Raw genomic sequence first — 18472 nt, 5'->3', positions numbered from 1 at the left:
CCGGTCACTGGCCTCTGGGGAGCTACACTCAGGGGCTCTTTCTTCCCAGGAGTCAAAGTGAAGTAGCTGCTGCCGTGGCGCCTGTGGCCAGCCAGGCTCAGGTGGCAGCTGGGCCCTGCCCTCTGGCCCTGTGTGGCATCACACAGCTGGCCTCGGGAGCCTCTGTGGCAGAATGCTCTGGCCTTTCCATTGGTCATTTGTTCTGCCTGCTTGCCCCCACAGGTCCCTCCAGCCACAAGGTGGGCACGATGGCTGAGAAATTTGACTGCCACTACTGCAGGGAGCCCCTGCAGGGGAAGAAGTACGTGCAGAAGGATGGCCGCCACTGCTGCCTGAAGTGCTTTGAGAAGTTCTGCGCCAACACCTGTGTGGAATGCCGCAAGCCCATCAGTGCGGACGCCAAGGTAATAGGGGTCCCCAGCTGGGGAAGGGACGGGCTGGCCTCGGGAGGGTGGTTTTCCTGCTGCTGAGACAACAGCCCACCCTCTCCTTATTTCTCCTTATCACCGTGGCCACCTGTGTGGCAGGCAGGGCAGGCAGTGACGTGGAGATGAGGGACAGAGGCCCTGGCCTGGGAGTGAGATGCCCCTGCTTCTAGTGCCGTTCCCTAACCACGCCCTGAGTCCGAGCGTCCCTGGCTCTCTGATGCGGGGTTGGACGGCAGGGGCGCCAAGGCCTTTGCCAGCTCTTGGTTGTGGTCTCCCTCTTGTTTTAGGATTATGGGTCTTTCGTCCTCACCTCAGTGTCCCTCATGTTACTCACCAGAACATTCACCTCAGGGCATCCCCGGGTGTAAGGGACTCTGCCGTCTCAGTAGTCCACCCCAGGAAGTGGGTCTTGATGGGATTGCCGCTGCCCTGGCGCCTTGGTGCCCCGGTGGTGTCCTAGCGACCCACCACCTTGTGCTTGGTTTCCAGGAGGTGCACTATAAGAACCGCTACTGGCACGATACCTGCTTCCGCTGTGCCAAGTGCCTTCACCCCTTGGCCAGTGAGACCTTTGTGTCCAAGGACAACAAGATCCTGTGCAACAGGTGCACCACTCGGGAGGACTCCCCCAAGTGCAAGGGGTGCTTCAAGCCGATTGTGGCAGGTACTGCCCGCGCTCACCCCCGGGGCAGCAGGGAGGAGGCCCTGAGGGCAGAGATGATGCAGGGTTGCTTGTGATGGGGGGGGGGCTAATGCTGCTGTGAGCTGCTTTTAGATTTTAGCATATATATGCACGCATATATGTACCTGTATATATGCGTACACATATATGCTCGCACACACGCACACACTCGGAAACTAAAGAAACACTGGAGAGAACTGTCTGGCAAGAGGAAGAAGTGAAAAGTATGTAGCGCTTTCTCATTTGGTTATAGTAAGTGATCGAAGCATGCTTCTTCCTCAGGGTGTAAGTCTGGGTCAGGTAGTCCCGTACTGTATCGCTGAGGCCATGAAGGGTACTGGGGGGAGTGGGGAGTCAGGGATCTGATCCTAAAATACTGCTGCTGGGGTCCCCTCCCCTGACAGAATCTGGGTTGGCACAACCACAAGGAGGACATTGTGGAGACCCTCCGTGGGTAGGGTAATTGGAAGGTGAGGCCGGTAGCTGCAGGGCCTGCATTCCCTCCCCTCTGGCGGGCCCAGGGCAGGCTGAGTGGATGCAGCCCCCTGCAGAGCACTGTCAGTGGGGCTATCCAATCACTTCCCCCCACAGGAGATCAAAACGTGGAGTACAAGGGGACCGTGTGGCACAAAGACTGCTTCACCTGCAGCCACTGCAAGCAAGTCATCGGGACTGGAAGCTTCTTCCCTAAAGGGGAGGACTTCTACTGCGTGACTTGCCATGAGGCCAAATTTGCCAAGCACTGCGTGAAGTGCAACAAGGTACGTTGTCAAGGGAGTTCTGTGTTGACTGTTGTTTCTAGAAGCGTTTGAGAGTTTGCAGAGCACTTGCACACACGCTATCCCATTCCATCCTCACGACAGCCCTGCGACGTAGGAATTATTATTCTCGTTTTACAGATGAGGAGACTGTGGTAGTAGAAAGCAGTGCCCAGGCCAAGTCAGGCTGTCCGGGGGCGCGCTCCCTCCAGAGGCGCGGGCGGCCCTGGCTCGAGAGGCCTGCCTCCGCCACCTAGGGGCTCTGTAACCTCGCCCAGGGGCTCGCCTTCTCTGAGCCTCAGTGTCTTCATCTGTAACTCGGGGGTAATAATGGCACCTGCCTCCCATGGCCGTTGTGGCGATTAAATGAGATACTGTATACCCAAGCGCCCAGCACAGTGCCTGGCACGTAATAGGCATTCAACAAACTGGTTGTTGAATCTGAATCCGGTGCTACACTCCCTGGTCTAGGCCATCACATCTGGAGGAATCACTTACCAGGATCAGCCCTGGCATGCCGAGTGCTTTGTGTGTGTTACCTGCTCTAAGAAGCTGGCTGGGCAGCGTTTCACCGCTGTGGAGGACCAGTATTACTGCGTGGATTGCTACAAGAACTTTGTGGCCAAGAAGTGTGCTGGATGCAAGAACCCCATCACTGGTAGGCTAAAGAGTCCTTGCTAAGTCTGCCAGGCTAGGTTTTGCGCATGGTAACCATCTCTCATTTTCCTACGTCGTCGGTTTCATCCACAAAGGCCCCAAAGAATGCCCTCTCCCCCTGCCACTGTGGTCCCAAAGGCCCCCGAATAGTTTGGATTCCCCCCCCAGGCCAGGTTAGCCTTTGCAATACAGAACACTTCCTGACTGCTGCTGACTAACGATGCTGCCGGCGTTCACGAGCCTGAGACCCACGGCCACGGGCAGGCACTGCGCGGGGGATTCTGGGGGGGAGAGGGTGTGGAGGGGAGAGGGGTGGGGGCAGAGGGGGAGGGGAGGGGAGGGGGGCTGGAGAGCGATAAGCTGGGCTTATAGCACCCCGTAGCCGAAGGCTAGCTCAGAGTGCCTGTGGGCAGCTTTTTGCGATCAGAAGCCAAGCTAATCACTTCATTCCTCATCTTGCGGCCGGGATCCACGTGCCCTGGGCCCTTTCCCCCGCCTCCAATTTTCCCATCTCCCCGGGGAGCCTTGAAATGTACATTTGAGAAGACTTTTGCCATCCTCAGGGAAAAGGACTGTGTCAAGAGTGAGCCACCCAGTCTCTAAAGCTAGGAAGCCCCCAGTGTGCCACGGGAAACGCTTGCCTCTCACCCTGTTTCCCAGCGCCAACCTCCGGGGCAGGCATCCGGGTGGAGAGAGGACTTGTCCCTCGTGGGTGGTGGTTCTTTATAGAAAAAATCGAAGCTTAGCAGCTCCTCGAGGCCCGGTAAGTGCACACCCCACAAACAGCCCAAGTTTGCCTCCTGGTGGCCACTTTGATGCCATGGCCCTGACCTAAATCAAAGAAACTGGTTATGCTGGGAGGTCGGTGCGCGTCACAGGGCGATAGCAGTGGCATGGGAATGTGGGGTCTCGAACTCAGGGAAGCCCTTGGCTGAGCTCTGGCATCTTCTCAGGTCCTTGAGAGCCTTAGCAGGGTCGCGGCGGCGTGGGGGACAGTGCGCGGTGGAGAGGGTGGCCCGGGGGGCCGGGCAGACGCTGCCCCTGCGTGCTTGTTGGCTCTGTGAACGGGCAAGGCGGCGGCAGGGCTCGGACCTGTGTGCACTCAGCTGTCTCTCTTGTTTTCTTTTGTTTTTTCCGCAGGGTTTGGTAAAGGCTCCAGTGTGGTGGCCTATGAAGGACAATCCTGGCACGACTACTGCTTCCACTGCAAAAAATGCTCCGTGAATCTGGCCAACAAGCGCTTTGTTTTCCACCAGGAGCAAGTGTATTGCCCCGACTGTGCCAAAAAGCTGTAAAGTGACAGGGGCTCCTGTCCTGTAAAATGGAATTGAGTCTTGTTCTTTGTGTCCTCGCCCTCTGCCCTGCACCATCCATAGGCAAAGAGTGGCCTTTCACCTCTTCAAAGTTGCTCCTTCTGTCTTTTCTTCCATTTTACAGTATCACTCAAATAAGGGCACACAGTGATCATATTAGGATTTAGCAAACAGCGACTCTGCAGCCAAGTTATTTTCTCCATAGCTGCGATTAAAAAACGAACACTTAGATAGATTGACTCTTCTGCATGTTTATCATAGAGCAGAAAAGTGCTAACCATTTAGCTGCTTAGTGATGTTCGCAAGAAGCATAAGAGATGACGCCCCCACTGAGATGCCTCTTGTGGCTCAGCTGGGACCCCCCCCGTGTCGGCAGGACACGCAAGAGTTGCAGCGGCTGCTCCAACTCGGCTGCTCACCCTGTTCTGTGAGCAGAAAGAGAACTTACTGAAATGCATGGTTTAACTTCCTCATCAGACCTTCCTTCTGTTCTTTTGTGCTTTCAAACGACTAATCTGAATTTCCAGAAAATTAACATTTGAACTTAGCTCTAATTCTAAACTGACCTTTTCCCGTACTAACGTTTGATTTCCCCGTGTGGCGTGTTTTCTGTGAGTTCCGACTTTCAAGCATGGAACATGCAGGTGATTTGGGAAGTGTAGGCAGATCTGAGAAAACGAGCCTGCTTCAGAGGAGCATCGTCACAGCGAATACTTCTGGAAGCTTAACAAGACTAACCCAGCTGTCCTTTTTCTCTTTTTAATTAATAATATTTTTGTTTTAATTAATAGCAACATAGTTTATGGGTTTGGAGACTTGCATGAAAATATTTTAGCCCCCTCAAATGTTCCTGCAGTTTTGAAATTCATCCTACAGAAGTAACCATAAAACTCCAGAGGAGGAGCTGAGCAGGCGCCAGGACTGTCATTGACACGGATATGTCATTTCCCAACAGTGATGAGTTGAATCCCTTGTAACATAGTAGTTGTCTGCTCTGTGTCCGTGTGTTGAAGAGGCCTGCTAAGTCCCTTCTCTTGTGATTCTTAGGACTGTTCCTCAAGAGCTTAGCTGGATCTGTGGGGGAGTGGGGAGGCTACCATCCTCATAGGCAGAACCGGATTTCCACATAGCGCTTACCTGAGATGCAGGATCACCTACTCACTGTATTCTATCTACATTGTTATATGACATAGTATAATGAGACGATATCAAAAGTAAACCTGTAATGACAATACGTATTAACATTCTTGTAGGAGTGGTTAGAGAAGCCGATGCCTCATTTCTACAGTTTGTCATTAGCTATCATCATCTAACGTTTCAGTGTATCCATACAGAAATAAAGCAGCATATCAATAACTTGCCTCCTGTCTTTTCATTTTGCCAAGGAGGAATTGCTATAAGGGGGTACTACTGATCCAGAAACCTGGATGACTTTTTTTCCTTCCTTCAAGGACATACTCAGTTCATGCAATTGCAGGGAACACAGGACTTATAAACAAGAGAAAACAAACCTATAACAGCACTTGGATCCAGTTAAAAACGACAAAAACCCACTATGACCCAAAATAGCATTTCCCAGATGTTCACATTCCTTAAAAAGAGCAAACTGATTTTCTTTGACCAGGGTGGGGTGGGGAGGTGGGAAGGGAATCGCAGCTGAAGCGTGTCATCAAGAAGTAATCATGGTCCCTATTTTGTTGGCTGCCCTTTCCCTGTGCCCTCGGGAGCCCCGGATCCACGTTGAACAGTGCTGTGTCCTCAACTGCTGCTCCCTCCACCGTCGGGCCTTCAGAACCCTGCTCCCCCTTGTGGATGGTGCTTATTAGGGAGGCCCCTCATTTGGGCCCATGTACTCTGTTAGGAGTGGGGGACACGGGGATGGTGTGGGCAGAGGTAGAGGTTGCACCTTCTAGATCATCGCCACACACCTCTGAGGCTCATGCTCTCAGGCCATCCAACCCGCCCACACCCACGTGGTCATTTCTAGACGGCACTAGAGGTCCAGTGAAATGGGTGTCTGATGCAGGCTGTAAGGGCACCTCGTCAAATGACATGTCAGCTGAAGGCAGGGTCGGGAGAAGAGGCCGTTAGTCTTTGATGAGCCTCATGCCCCGGGTAATAAAAGAAAAGGGCAGAACCCCTTTGGTGCTAGCATTTACCATTTCCCTTCTAAAGAAGGGACGCAAAACCTGTCAGCAAGAAGGCAGGAGCATTTTTATGAATGAGGATCGACCGTGTGTGGGTGGGTGAGTGGATGGGTGTGTGTGGGGGGGGTGTGTGTGTGAGTGAGTGTGGTTTCCCTAGAGAAATTAGCAGTTATCTGAGGGAGCGGGTGGGGTGGGGAATTGAGCTGGCACCCCTCCGCTTCCCGAGGGAGCAGGCTGGGTTACAGCCGTGGGACTTGGGCACGTCTCTCAGGACTCCCCTGCAGGGAGAGACCACGCCACATCTCCAGTGCCCTCCACCTCTGCTCCACTTCCGCAAACCCTGGACCTTTGCAGCAGCCAGACTCACCTCTCCTCTCCCCACGCGCTCCTGCCCTTCCCGGTCCTCCCACTTATTCTCACTGCGCTAGCTCTTCACCCTCCAGTCCGCTGACTGCTCCAATTTCTTCTCTCAGCCCCTTCGCGCCCTGACTTCCCTGTCTGCCCTGGATTCTATGCTCTCTCACTTCAACTGTTCTTATCCCCTCAATCCTGTGACCCTTTTGCCTTCCTATCCCACTTGGCCTGCAAAAACCCAGCCCACACAAGGGCCGAAGAGCTCTGCTGAGAAAAGGCCATACACCTACAGACCGCAGCCAGCAGCACTGTGTGAACTCCTGCCAGGCCCTCGACTCTGCCTAAAATGCCCCGTCACCACTCCACCACTTCCTCCATAGTCCCCACAGATTGCCTCCGCCACCTTCCTCACCCAGGAAACAGGCCCATCGGGGGTCAGCCTCTAGCAATTGCTTGCCACACGAGGCCTGCCCTTAATACTTAAGCATCTTGAGAAGCACCTTAGACATTGTATCTAATCCTCACAGCCAACACTGGCACTATTGTCCCCATTTTCCAGATGAGAAAACTTAAGTTCAGAGAGGTTAAGAGGTTTGCTTAAGGTCACACAGCTAAGAAGTGACAAACTGCCATCCTGGGCACACCACTAGCCTATCACTTAGGACACTGCATTGCCATAGAAACGGTGAGCCCCTTAGGCAGGGACAGTGTCTGAGGCATCGTGATGAGGAAATTATCACGCACGGTGCTCGGTACTTAATTTTAAGAGTGACAACCATAAGACTCCGGAGGAAGGAGGAGAAATTTCTAGTTACCAAATTTTCAGCAGAGAACCCTTTTCTCCCTCATAACTAAGGGGATCAGATTATCAAGAACATACCTACTTGGGCTTACCAGGGTTGGTTCTGGAGTTAGACTGCCTGGGTCCAAATGCTGGCTGCTTTGCCACTTTTACTCATGAGAACTTGGGCAAGTGACCTAACCTCTCTGAGCTTGTTTCCTCACCTGTAAAATGAGACAGAGTTCCTACCTTGCAGAAGCACGTGCAGATTAAATGATACTACAAGTGCTGAGCGGGGCCACTGACACCCAATACAAGTGCTCAATAAACGTTAGCAATTATTTCTATCTCCAGCAGCAAAGACAGTACATTACCCGGCATGCCACAAGACACCGTTCCCACTCCCAAAGCAGTATGGAGCGCTGGCTTTAGAACCAGAGACCGGAATTCGAGTATCGGCTCTGCCTCTTTCTGCTGTGTGACCCTGAATGAATGCCAATCTCCACAAATCTGTGTCCTCCCAGATAAAAATGAATACCCACACCTCACAGGGTTGTGTGAGGGTTTAAAGCAGCCTATAAAACACGTGTAACATAACTACAGTTATTACAAAAGAGTTGGGGAAATTATGAGACAAATCCATCTGGAAAACACTGGAGCTGAATTGGTGGGGAGACCAAAGGCAAGGCGGCCTTTCTGGGGCCTGCAGGGTGCAGAGGGCACGGAAGGTGGCACAGGGAATTGACCCCTGATAAAATGTGATGGGAAGTCCGCCTCCAGGCTTTGCATCTTGGCAGCAGCTGCTGCTCCTGGTTTATGCCTCGCCTCCCCATCCTCTGCCTCTTGCCAATGATGCCTCAGAACTGAAGGGACTCAGATTGTAGCACAGCCCCTCATTTGTCAGATAAGAGGGTTCGGAGGGGCCGTAATGTGCAAAGTCACATGGCAAGCTCACAGCCACCTGGGCTAGGATTCCGGCACTCAGATACCTGGCTAGCATCCTTTACAGCATCCCATACTGCACATTTGTGGTTGCCAGGGATTGCGGCTGTCAAAAGGCCTCATTCCACACGCCGTGTGCAAGATGACACAGGTGTAGGGCAGGTGCTGATATGCAGAATGCACTGATAGAGGCCAGGGACCAGTTTCTCAGGGGAGAAGACACCAAGAGGCTATCCAGAGAGGAAGGGAAACTTGAGGAGACCAACGTGTCCTCTAACAGGTTCAACGGCACTCAGTCCAGGGCAAGAGGGGGAGGCTAGGCCACTGTCCATCACTTTGGAGCTGTAAACAGGGTGCTTTGACCGTGTTTCAGGTTGTGTGCACGCCAGGTAAGATCCGGTTCAACAGCTCCAACGGCTGGACCAACAGTCCGGAACGCAAAGTGGGGAATGGCTGCCACTGTTCTCATAAGCACCAGACCCCAAGACTGGGGATAAACAAGGACTTCACCTTACCAAAGACAAAACCTAATGGAGTAGGATATATTTCAAGACTGAAAATGAACCATTTATGGGCAGATCAGAACATTTATTTTGCCAAGCACAGTAAGTGATGCCATGAAGAGATGTGTATGTAACAGAGCACAACTTCGGCCTGAGCACACACTCAGACTTTAAACAGCAAACGTGTTTTCCTCATCCATGGCAAGCACCCCACGCGAGGTTTCAAGGGGCTGCGGGGGTGGGGCGGGCGGCGCGAATGGGGAGTGACTACTTACAGGGGAATGGGTTTCTTTTTAGGGTGATGAAAATGTTCTGGAACTAGATGGTGGTGAGGGTTGCACAGCATTGTGAATGTACTAAACGCCACTGAACGGTGACTTTTGTCCTGTGAATTTTACCACAGTATAAAGACAGACATTTAATCACTGGCCTCAAATATAAGTCAGAGCTGTCACGGGGAAGAGTAACGAGCACTGAAATAGGTGCAGGAAGAAGACTAGAGTTGGAAATTGACATCTTTATGTCCCAGACGCAGAACTCTGCCAAGTCACCAACTAGCTGAAGAGGGGCATCAGAGGATTTGATTACTATTTATTGAACTAGCCGAGTGCCTGTGGTCATAGCTTGGTTAACAATTGGTGTCACCTTTTATACCACCACCAGTATATTTTTTGTTATTATAATGAAAAGAAAACTTGCTTTATCTGCAATGTTTATTTCACAGAGCACACATTTATATGGAAGTGTAACAGAGTGTTTCAACATGTGACATTTGTGCAGAAAAATATCAGAAACTCATTTGTTAGGATGATTGTCTCTGCCTTCTATATAAAAGAGCTAGTGTATAAAAATAGTTTTTAAATCTAAGGCACCAAGCTCTAATCTATAACAAAGGTACAGTACTCTGAATAGCAAAGAATTAGAGAAATCAGAAAGAATTACTTCCTTTTACTAATGCAAGACTGGTGGCTAGAAAGGAACATGGGCCTGCTTCAAACTATCTGTGATTCACCAGAACACTCATTACCATTAGGACGACTAATTTGCATTCAAGTTTTAGTCAACGGTTTAAGCAGGATTCGATGGAGTTCAGGAAACCTATCCCGTGTGCACGTGCGCATGTGTACATCTGTGTGCCCATCTACCATGGGGACTGTAGAATAACACCGCTCCTGTACTCACTTGCAGCCAGTGGCTAGAGAAAGGTGAGCAAATTCTGGTTCCATATCCCAAGCCTGAGTGTACACTGAAGGGAAGGACTAGAGAGCACAAGCAGAAAAAGATACACAGTAAACATTTCAAGGAATTAAACTCACCCCACCAGACAACAGCCAAATACTGCTTTATGCACACAATAAAAATAACGTTTTTGTAGATAGACCCAATACGTACTTCGAAAGGAAACACTGACAAGAGCATGAAAGAAGCTAACTGTTCCAAGATCACGGTTTCTAGAACTACCCGCATTTGGGGCATCAGTGCCTGTGCACTCGGCTGGCAGACGATGGCAGAGTTAAAAGCATACACAGATAATGGTAAAATGTGATTTCCTCTATTTTGCAACCGTCTGTATTTGTATATTACAGACAATCCAACAAGGCTCTCGTGAGCAATCTGGAGTCCCTCACATAACCCATTATGCTCTCTACAAGATCAAAGGTGAGTTTTTAATTGCTAAATTAATGTAACTGTTAAATAGAATAAACATTAGTTTAAGATTTCAAATATGTACTGAAAGAAAATGATTTCTTTGGTAGCGATTCTTTTAGAAACTCCAGAGTTACCATCTTGTAAAGACGCCCTGGATGCACACTTGCACACGTGTGGGCAGGACAACGTAAGAATGAGAGACAATGGCAATTTTTATAGGAAGACAAAAAGGCCTCTTTACTCAGAACCCTTGCTTGTCAGCAAGAGTCAAGATGGTATGAGCATCTTCTGAGATACGTTAAGGTGCCTTTTTGGTGTTTTCCCTTTTTTTGATGGTCATTTTCTTTGCCATGTTCAAATCCGAGGTGGAGAAATTTGGGGAGATGGGCCTGGAAGTTGAAATCCAGAGTGGTGGAGGATGAATTCTCTCCCAGGCAGCATGAGGTCTACTTATCTGACCAGAGGGAAAAAGGAAAGAAAGAAGATTAGTAGAGAAGATGCTGGTCTCACAGCAACTGGGCCCTGGCCTCCCTTCAGGGTGGGCCTGGGACCCTCGCCAGCCCCCCTGGAGTTGATAACACATTGGTGCTCTTATAAATATTCCTCACGTCCCCAACCACCAAATGGACCCCAGCTGCCTCTCCATTTCAAAGAGAGCTTCTCAAGGAAAGAATAACAAAGGGCTTTTGGTTTTGGAAACACAGGTTGAGAGACTAATTCCCAAGACCTCACTAACCATCTGCCCTAAATGATGATCTGCATGCTGTAAAGCAGCCAGTGGATCAGGAGGTGGATCCCTCAGAGGAATCTGAGAGGGATCAGGGGTTTGAAAAGAACCTGCTTTGTGTATCTGGCAGGAAATGCAGGACATAAAAATTAGAATCAAGTCATTTACTCTCTCAAAACTAACTTAATGGAAGACTCTTCAAAATCAACCTAGCCTTTAGACCCACCACTGTCTTCTCCCTCGCCTCCAAAGTTACATGGCGCCAAGACGGCCCTGGAACAACAGCCGGAAGCAGAGGAGGGTTCAAGGTCAACTGCCTTTCAAGCAAAGTGAAGATGGGACGAGGCCTTACCCGATGGAGCAGAAACAGATTTGTTTCTTTTCTTGCTGTCTAAAGGTGTCTGGGGACTTTGGTGGAATGTCATGGAACCTTTCAGATGATGTTTTTCACTATCAGGAGGGATACTGGACATAAGAGGCTCTGCCATGCTTACGATGTCAATCTTCTCACCGACCCATTCCTGTGCTGGCAAATGTAAACTCCTGGAAGGTCCCACAGTGTTGCTGGTTTCCTTCGCCTTTCCGGTTTTTGTTGCTCGGCTGGTCATTCTTTTGGTGGACAGTCTGGAAAGAGATGTTTTGGTTAGAATCCTGATTATTCCAAAACCAAGGTTTTGTCCTGAAAGAAGTTTTACCCTTTAATTAATTTCTAAGAAGTTCCTTGGAGTAATTGAACTTGCAGAATCATGGAATGGGAAGGCTGGAAGGGACCCTGGAGATCAGAGAACACACTGGTTTCCAAATTGTGTCCTAGGGTTCCACGGAAACGCCAAGGAGGGCTAGGAGCAGTTAAGCATGCAGGGCTCTGGGAACCCTGTCCCTACTTGAAGCTGATCCAGAACAGGCCAGTAAGGTGGTGAGGACTAATGTGGGCTTTCTAGCTCCAGTGCTCTTTCCACATCACTGTGCCTCTTGGTGGATTTTTGTTTCCATGGGCCTTGTAGGTTAATGTCTTTTCAGGCCATCGCCCGCGGAGCCTTCCTTTCCAAGAATCTGTTCCTGCTCTTCCGACCTAACCTCTGACCCTCAGTTTCCCCATATGTAAAATGAGGACATTAATATCAAACTCAGAGTTACAATAAGAATGAAAATAGGTAATGTAAAATGCCTGGTATACTCAACGCCCCCATTGAGCAGTCACTCAATGTCTCCTTTCCTGGTTTATGAGACAACATTAACCAGTGTGAAAAAAAGCACAGTTTGGAGTCACATGTGTCTGGATTTGAATCTGTTCTCTGCCCTTTAACAGTGGGACGTTGGATAAATAAGGCCCATAACCCCTCCATGCCTCAGTTTCCTTGTCTATAAAAATGGGGATGCTAATCCTTACCCAGCGAGGCTGCTGTGGGGATTAGTTTGTTTCTGTAAGCCAAGTTCTCGACATAGTGTTTGGTACAAACTAAGAGCTCAGTCAATGATCTTGTGCATCATTCTAAGAATGTCAATCGTAGTCCCACCAAGCTTATTTGGATAAGCTCGCCAAGTGACTCACCTGGTACCCTTTTCCTGAGTCAAAGGGTCTTGCACATTTTTTTGTCCAAAGGTTTTCATGTCGCCGTTAAAACATGTTTTTGTCTCTTGATGGACTTGGCCAGAAGTGGCGTCTAAAAACACCAGCTTGGGAGTTTTCTTCACATTTTTAAAACGTGTTTTGAGTTTTGTGGATGAATCCATGCCATTTATAAAGTCTGGGAAAAGAAAAGAAAAAGATTTAAACTGGAGTTTCAACAACAAAGACAAGAAAAGCAAACAAAGGCTGTGATCCTGCCTCCCCAGAGTCCTGCCGCATGACTCTTTCTGCCTTCAAAGCACAAAGGGGCCACCTGTAAGGAACTTGTCCCCTCTCCTTCGCCAGGAAAGAATTCCAGGCCAGAGAGCAGGACTGCACTATGCTTCTTACCCCTCCTCCTGATTCCCCACCCAGCCAATAAAGCCTTTTATTTTAGTCTCACCTCCAATGCTGCCTCCTACCTTAACCTTTCCTCAGTGCCCTAAGGCAGACCCTACACCTACCCTGTTCCTACTGCTATGTTCTCATTGCATTTTGGCCAAACTTCTTTTACTGCAACCAGCTCGTGGCAGTCTCACTGTCTGCTCATATGTCTGTCTCCCCACGGGCTATGGTTCCTCGAGGCTGAGGCCCAGTGTCTCTTCATCTCTATCTCCCCAGTACCTAGTAGAGTGCCTGACTTGCGTGTTCAACACCCGCTTGTTGGATAAAGGGTGGACAATCACCGCAGTGGTTCCTGCTCGTAAGGGAATCTACAATATATTTTAGAGGGCACGTATATCTTGACCTGATTTTAATTTTTCTCAATACAGTGAAAAGTGGCCTTCCACCTGTGGTCAATCACGGACGCATTATGAGGCCCGGAGCTATGAAATGCTAGGAAGCCTCCCATTTGGCTAAGAGCTGCCATCTATAGTGTATCAGCACAACCTGAAAAACAGTAACAGCAGCAGCACAGCAGCTCATAGTTACTGAGGATTCACTATGTGTCAGGCAGTATTCTAGCATTACATGGATTGTCTCGTTGAAATCTCATGCCTGCCCTAGGACGAGGACAACATTAGCTTCCCCTTTCTCAGACAGGAAAACTGAGCACAGAGAGGTTGAGTAGCTTGCCCAAAGCCACACAGCTCAGAAGCGGAGGAGCCACTGGATGAACCTAGGCAGTGTAGCTCCTGAATGGTGACTAACAGAACTCAAAAGGCAACCAAACCTGACGGATTCACGTCTTCGGAGGAATCCTCGTCACTTTCTGACTCGTCCTCATCATCTGCCTCGTCCTCCTCATACATGTCATTGCCAGATGTTTCTGCAGCCTATGATGAAAAATGAAAGTCATGATTACATCTAATACTCAATCATGCTGATGTAGTTTTATTTTTTTATTTTTTTTATTAATTAATTAATTAATTTTTTCCCCCAAAGCCCCAGTAGATAGTTGTATGTCATAGTTGTACAGCCTTCTCGTTGCTGTATGTGGGACGCGGCCTCAGCATGGCCGGAGAAGCAGTGCGTCGGTGCACGCCTGGGATCTGAACCCGGGCTGCCAGCAGCGGAGTGCCCGCACTTAACCGCTAAGCCACGGGGCCGGCCCCATGATGTAGTTGTTTTAAAGAAGACAGATTTCATGGCTGGATTGATGGCTAATTTTCATCATTTCAATTAAAAGGTAGAAAAATCTAACCTCTTTGACCCCAAGAATCTGCAGGGGACAGGACAAGTGGCCCTAGTTGCGTCTTTCACCTAGGGAAAGACATTCAAGAATGAAAGACTTCCCTGAGTGGGAGCCAAGGGACAACAGCTTCGTTGACATGCAGTCTCTGCCCGCTTGGAGTCCTAGCTAAGCCAACATGGGGCCAATTGGTGAACAGCTAAAAATGTTCTTAGCTGTTGCACGAGGTAGAACTTCATTTACCCAGAGGGCTAAAGGCTAAATGATCTTTGAGATGGTGACTCCAAGCACTTTTCAGAAATGACATTTCTATTCTATATTTTCATAATGATATGAATGACCCCAACTGGGCAACTGTAAACAGACAAAATATCAGTTTTGTAGCACAGAGGGTAAAGAGTATAGAATCTGAAGAAAAATGGCCTCGGATCACGCTATCCATCAAAAGACAGGATGCTGGTTGGGGCCAGCCCTGTGGCGTTGTGGTTAACTTCAGCACACTCTGCTTCAGCAGCCTGGGTTTGTGTGTTCAAATCTCGGGCGCAGACCTACACCACTTGTCAAGCCATGCTGTGGCGGTGACCCACATATAAAGTAGAGGAAGACTGGCACAGATGTTTGGTCAGGGCTAATCTTCCTCAAGCAAAAAAAGAGGAAGATTGGCAACACATGTCAGCTCAGAGTGAATCTTCCTCACCAAAAAAAAAAAAAAGAATGGATTCTGGGGTAAGCAAATACTTACCCAAATACTTTGGGTCTATCTGTGAGATAGACCCAAAAAGCACTAACCATAAAGGAATAAAATTGCTAAATTTGAGTTCATTAAAATGAATTTCTGTTCCTCAAAAGACCTTATGAGTGTGTGAGACAAACTACAGAATGGGGGCTGACACCTGCAATACATATATCCAAAGGGCTAAGAACCAGAACAGGGAGAAACTCCTACAGATCAATAAGAAAAAGGCAGGTGACCAGACAGACACATGGGCAAAGGACTTAAAAAAGCACTTCACCAAAGTGAACTTCCAAATGGCCAAAAAGCATATGAAAAGGCACCCAACTCCATTAGTCATCAAAGACACTGACAAATTCAACGATGTGAAAATTAAGAACTTCTATCCAGCAGAAGACAGCATTAAGACAAGACAAGCCATAAGCTGGGAGAAGATACCTGCAACACATATAAGCAAGCAAGTAGTAGTATCCAGAACATTGACAGCACTACAAATCAGTAAGAAAAAGGCAGATCAGCCCAAAAGTTTTGGGAAAAAGATCTAAACAAGCATTTCACACAAGCAAAAACACGAAAGCTAGCTAAAGATATGAAAACATGCTGAACTTTTTTAATACTCAGGGAAACGCAAATGTGATACTTTATTTCATTACCACCAGACTGGCAAACATTAAAAAGTTGGCAAGAATGTGAAGCAAAGAGGATTGTTATACACTGCGGGTAGGAGCACGTAGACTACCTTTGAGGCATTCGAATCTGTCTTTCTTGTCCGCTTCATAATTTCCTCAATTCTCTATTTAAAGGAAAATAATTCAAACATGACAACAGATTAAAAAAAAACAGTGGTCCTGAAGAAGTTGATAATTTCCATTTTCCAGAAGAGGACAGTATCAGCGACTGCTCCAAAGCCATAGACTTAACCAACACAAGACCCTAAGGCGGCAGTTGGGCTCCTCATTCTGATCCTGGTTTCACAGTCATCTACAAAATGCCTTGAGAGGTGACAGTTATACTTGTTCTTGTAACACAGAAATCCAAATGACTTCTCACTCCTAATGTTGCAGACTTGGAAATTCATTACTTACACTAAGCACATATTATTGCCAACCGATTACAACTTTTTAACACAGTTTTATTCTGAAGAGACCCTGACTGAAGCCGACGTTAATGAAAAGAATGCACCCCAATGACGTGAGACTGTCAGAGGCTTTGTTACTAGAAAGAGCACACACAGGAGGGATAAGAGTTCTCTCCCCAGTGGATACTTCCTTCCCTGAAGGTGAGGAGAGCAGCAGCTCTCTGGCCTCAGGATGACCGATCTGACAGAGAGGCCTTGCAGCACCTCAGCCTGGACCGGGGCTTTCCTTGCTCTCAGAAGACTGACATGAGTTACACAAAGTGAGGTCCTATCTTACCAACAGCCTGTACCCCCGCCTCTCAGAGAGGCCCGCACCTTCTGCTTCTTCCCACTCAGCTACTGCAATTTCCAGCCCAGTTTAGAAGCAAGTCTAACTTCCACCAACCCCTACCACGACCCGAGTAATTCTGTGCCAAGGAGCTTTGTTCCCAGAGGTTGCTATATCGAGGCATCACTGTAATGGGCACCTACAGTAGTCCATGAGGGAGAGGTACGATCAATCAGAGGAGACCCTTCTAGGAAGGAGAGGTCAGATCACCTGATAAGGAAGAAGAGAGTATAGAGGGAAAACGAGGGGCTAGTGCATCGCTTACTTGTGATTTTCAAAAACGTGTTTTGAAATCCTGTGCCCAACATTGTTTTAAACAAAGAATCAAACCCCCGAAAACAGAGAGAGAGTACCTTTTTTCTTTCTAATCTCTCTTGCATATTCTGTAACATAATCCTCTCGTGCTCCTTCTTGCGTTTGTCAGCCTCCTCCTGAGCTTTTATTTTGGCATCGCCTTTCTAGGAAATTTGTATAAAAATATCATTTAATCTCCGTATATCTGAGTGACATCAGAGAGCATTAGTTTAAAAAGTTAAACAGTAAAATGTTATCCAGCATCAAAGAATGTACTCTTTCGATTGAGAGTACCTATACATACAACATTCATGGATTATCAGTTTTTAAAGCATTAGCTAAAAGGTACAAAACTAGGCTAACTATTATCTTGAGGATGTAGAAGGCATGTTAGGCCCCTCCAGGACCTCAGGGTTGTCATTACAGTGGTTATCAGACGCCTACAGTTTCAAAGCATTTAAGTGTGTAGCTATCCATTAACATAGCAACAGGAGCCAAGTCTTAACACTTCTCAAAAGCACCGAGAGGATTCTTTAAGGTATCTTCTCAAGGAATGCAAATACATAGTCATTTATGTAACATATAACTAATTCTGATGAATATAACACACTAAAACTGGAACATAAATTGGGCTTTGTTAATAATTCAAGTTGAATATAGTCTGAGCTCAGTTTGGGGATTTATTGACCTGGTGATTTGAATTTACATGGGTGAGACATTCTTATTGGTGAATCTGATGACTTTAAACTTGTAGAGGTATTCCTAGTTTTTATCTTATCTGTTGGGGGGTGTGTGTGGGGTACCGTTGTGAGTGTCACCACAGGATACAGGATCAGGAAAACTCACATAGGATATTTAATCTGTGCAAGTAATTTGGATTTCCCGAAACCAAGCCATAATATTGTTTATGCAGACAAATTAGAGGACTGCTATCTATAATTTGCTGCTTTCTGCTTTTGTTTCACCTGGAGAACATTCTAGGATTTTGCCAACGGTGGCTGAGAATAACCTGCAGTGGTACTGGGTAATAGCTAGACTGTAATGGAAAACTGCAGCCAGAGAAGGCTGCAACTGCTCATCATTCTTGGAGAAACAGATTTCTGCTTTAGGTTTCAACTGAATTTTATAATGTGGTTCTCATCCCCTGATAAAGTGCAAAGCAGCAAACCTGTAGTAGCACTTCCTGGTCTTGATCCTGACATCCTTTCTTCTTTTTTATCTCCTTTTGTGGTTGCCCATCTTTAGATTTTGAGAACTCTTCTTCTTGGCCTTCAACTGCTGTCTTTGCCACATCTTTCACCTTTCTAATGACAAAGAATATTTAAGTAACACTTAGTATTGGTCTTGGGCTCTACCATCCGCAGCTTGCAGTAGTATGTACATTTTTATAGTGAAACTGCTTGCGTACAGTAATACAATTTATGTTTACACCAGACTCACTACATTTTCCGTTGTTGCTACACAGGATCCGCATAATTTCACTCTTTTTAAATGGGGGAAACTAGCCTTTTGGAGTAGAAAGACATTTCTATCAAGCAGTAGGCTACTTTGCATCTTAAAACACACACACACACACACACACACACACACACGAGATATTATCACTCCTTCTTAACTGTTTTAGACAAATGGGACCCTCCAAAAGGTCTCATTTACACATGCTCCCACCCAATCTCACATGGGTGTGTGAGAGGGGTAATTTAGAGGAGGATCTGGTGGTACCCGGAAGAGGAAAGCCCAGTCTGCAGTGACCAGGATTCAGGGCTTTTAAAATGCTAAAATTAGCCCTGTTTAC

At 47.7% G+C, this 18472-nt stretch overlaps 2 protein-coding genes across 9 annotated transcripts in view; one reads left to right on the top strand and one right to left on the bottom strand.

The window, feature by feature from the left end:
• FHL1 (four and a half LIM domains 1) overlaps nucleotides 1-5193 on the top strand; it is a 59347-nt gene extending 54154 nt beyond the window's left edge. For 3 of the 4 annotated variants that reach the window (XM_087427329.1, XM_087427331.1, XM_087427330.1), the window contains exons 3-8: nucleotides 223-404; nucleotides 918-1092; nucleotides 1702-1871; nucleotides 2340-2526; nucleotides 3089-3288; nucleotides 3666-5193. In XM_087427329.1, coding sequence (XP_087283455.1) covers nucleotides 249-404; nucleotides 918-1092; nucleotides 1702-1871; nucleotides 2340-2526; nucleotides 3089-3288; nucleotides 3666-3749 — 972 coding nt within the window. In that variant the 5' untranslated portion in view covers nucleotides 223-248 and the 3' untranslated portion in view covers nucleotides 3750-5193. The remainder of the gene's footprint in view (nucleotides 1-222; nucleotides 405-917; nucleotides 1093-1701; nucleotides 1872-2339; nucleotides 2527-3088; nucleotides 3289-3665) is intronic. The other variant, XM_087427332.1, reaches the window with a different exon arrangement.
• Nucleotides 5194-9264: 4071 nt separating this feature from the next.
• MAP7D3 (MAP7 domain containing 3) overlaps nucleotides 9265-18472 on the bottom strand; it is a 34442-nt gene continuing 25234 nt past the window's right edge. For 3 of the 5 annotated variants that reach the window (XM_087426726.1, XM_087426728.1, XM_087426729.1), the window contains exons 13-19: nucleotides 17846-17981; nucleotides 16737-16841; nucleotides 15657-15710; nucleotides 13726-13828; nucleotides 12495-12690; nucleotides 11437-11566; nucleotides 9265-10669 (exon numbers count right to left, since the gene is read on the bottom strand). In XM_087426726.1, coding sequence (XP_087282852.1) covers nucleotides 10514-10669; nucleotides 11437-11566; nucleotides 12495-12690; nucleotides 13726-13828; nucleotides 15657-15710; nucleotides 16737-16841; nucleotides 17846-17981 — 880 coding nt within the window. In that variant the 3' untranslated portion in view covers nucleotides 9265-10513. Of the gene's footprint in view, nucleotides 10670-11294; nucleotides 11567-12494; nucleotides 12691-13725; nucleotides 13829-15656; nucleotides 15711-16736; nucleotides 16842-17845; nucleotides 17982-18472 lie in introns of all 5 variants that reach the window. The other 2 variants (XM_087426727.1, XM_087426730.1) reach the window with 2 other exon arrangements.

This window comes from Ceratotherium simum, chromosome X (genome assembly GCF_057802395.1).
Source record: "Ceratotherium simum simum isolate JZ-2026a chromosome X, ASM5780239v1, whole genome shotgun sequence".
In the NCBI taxonomy this organism is placed as follows: domain Eukaryota; kingdom Metazoa; phylum Chordata; class Mammalia; order Perissodactyla; family Rhinocerotidae; genus Ceratotherium; species Ceratotherium simum.
Note: the sequence above shows the minus strand (reverse complement) of the source record. Positions and strands in the feature narration are given on the sequence as shown.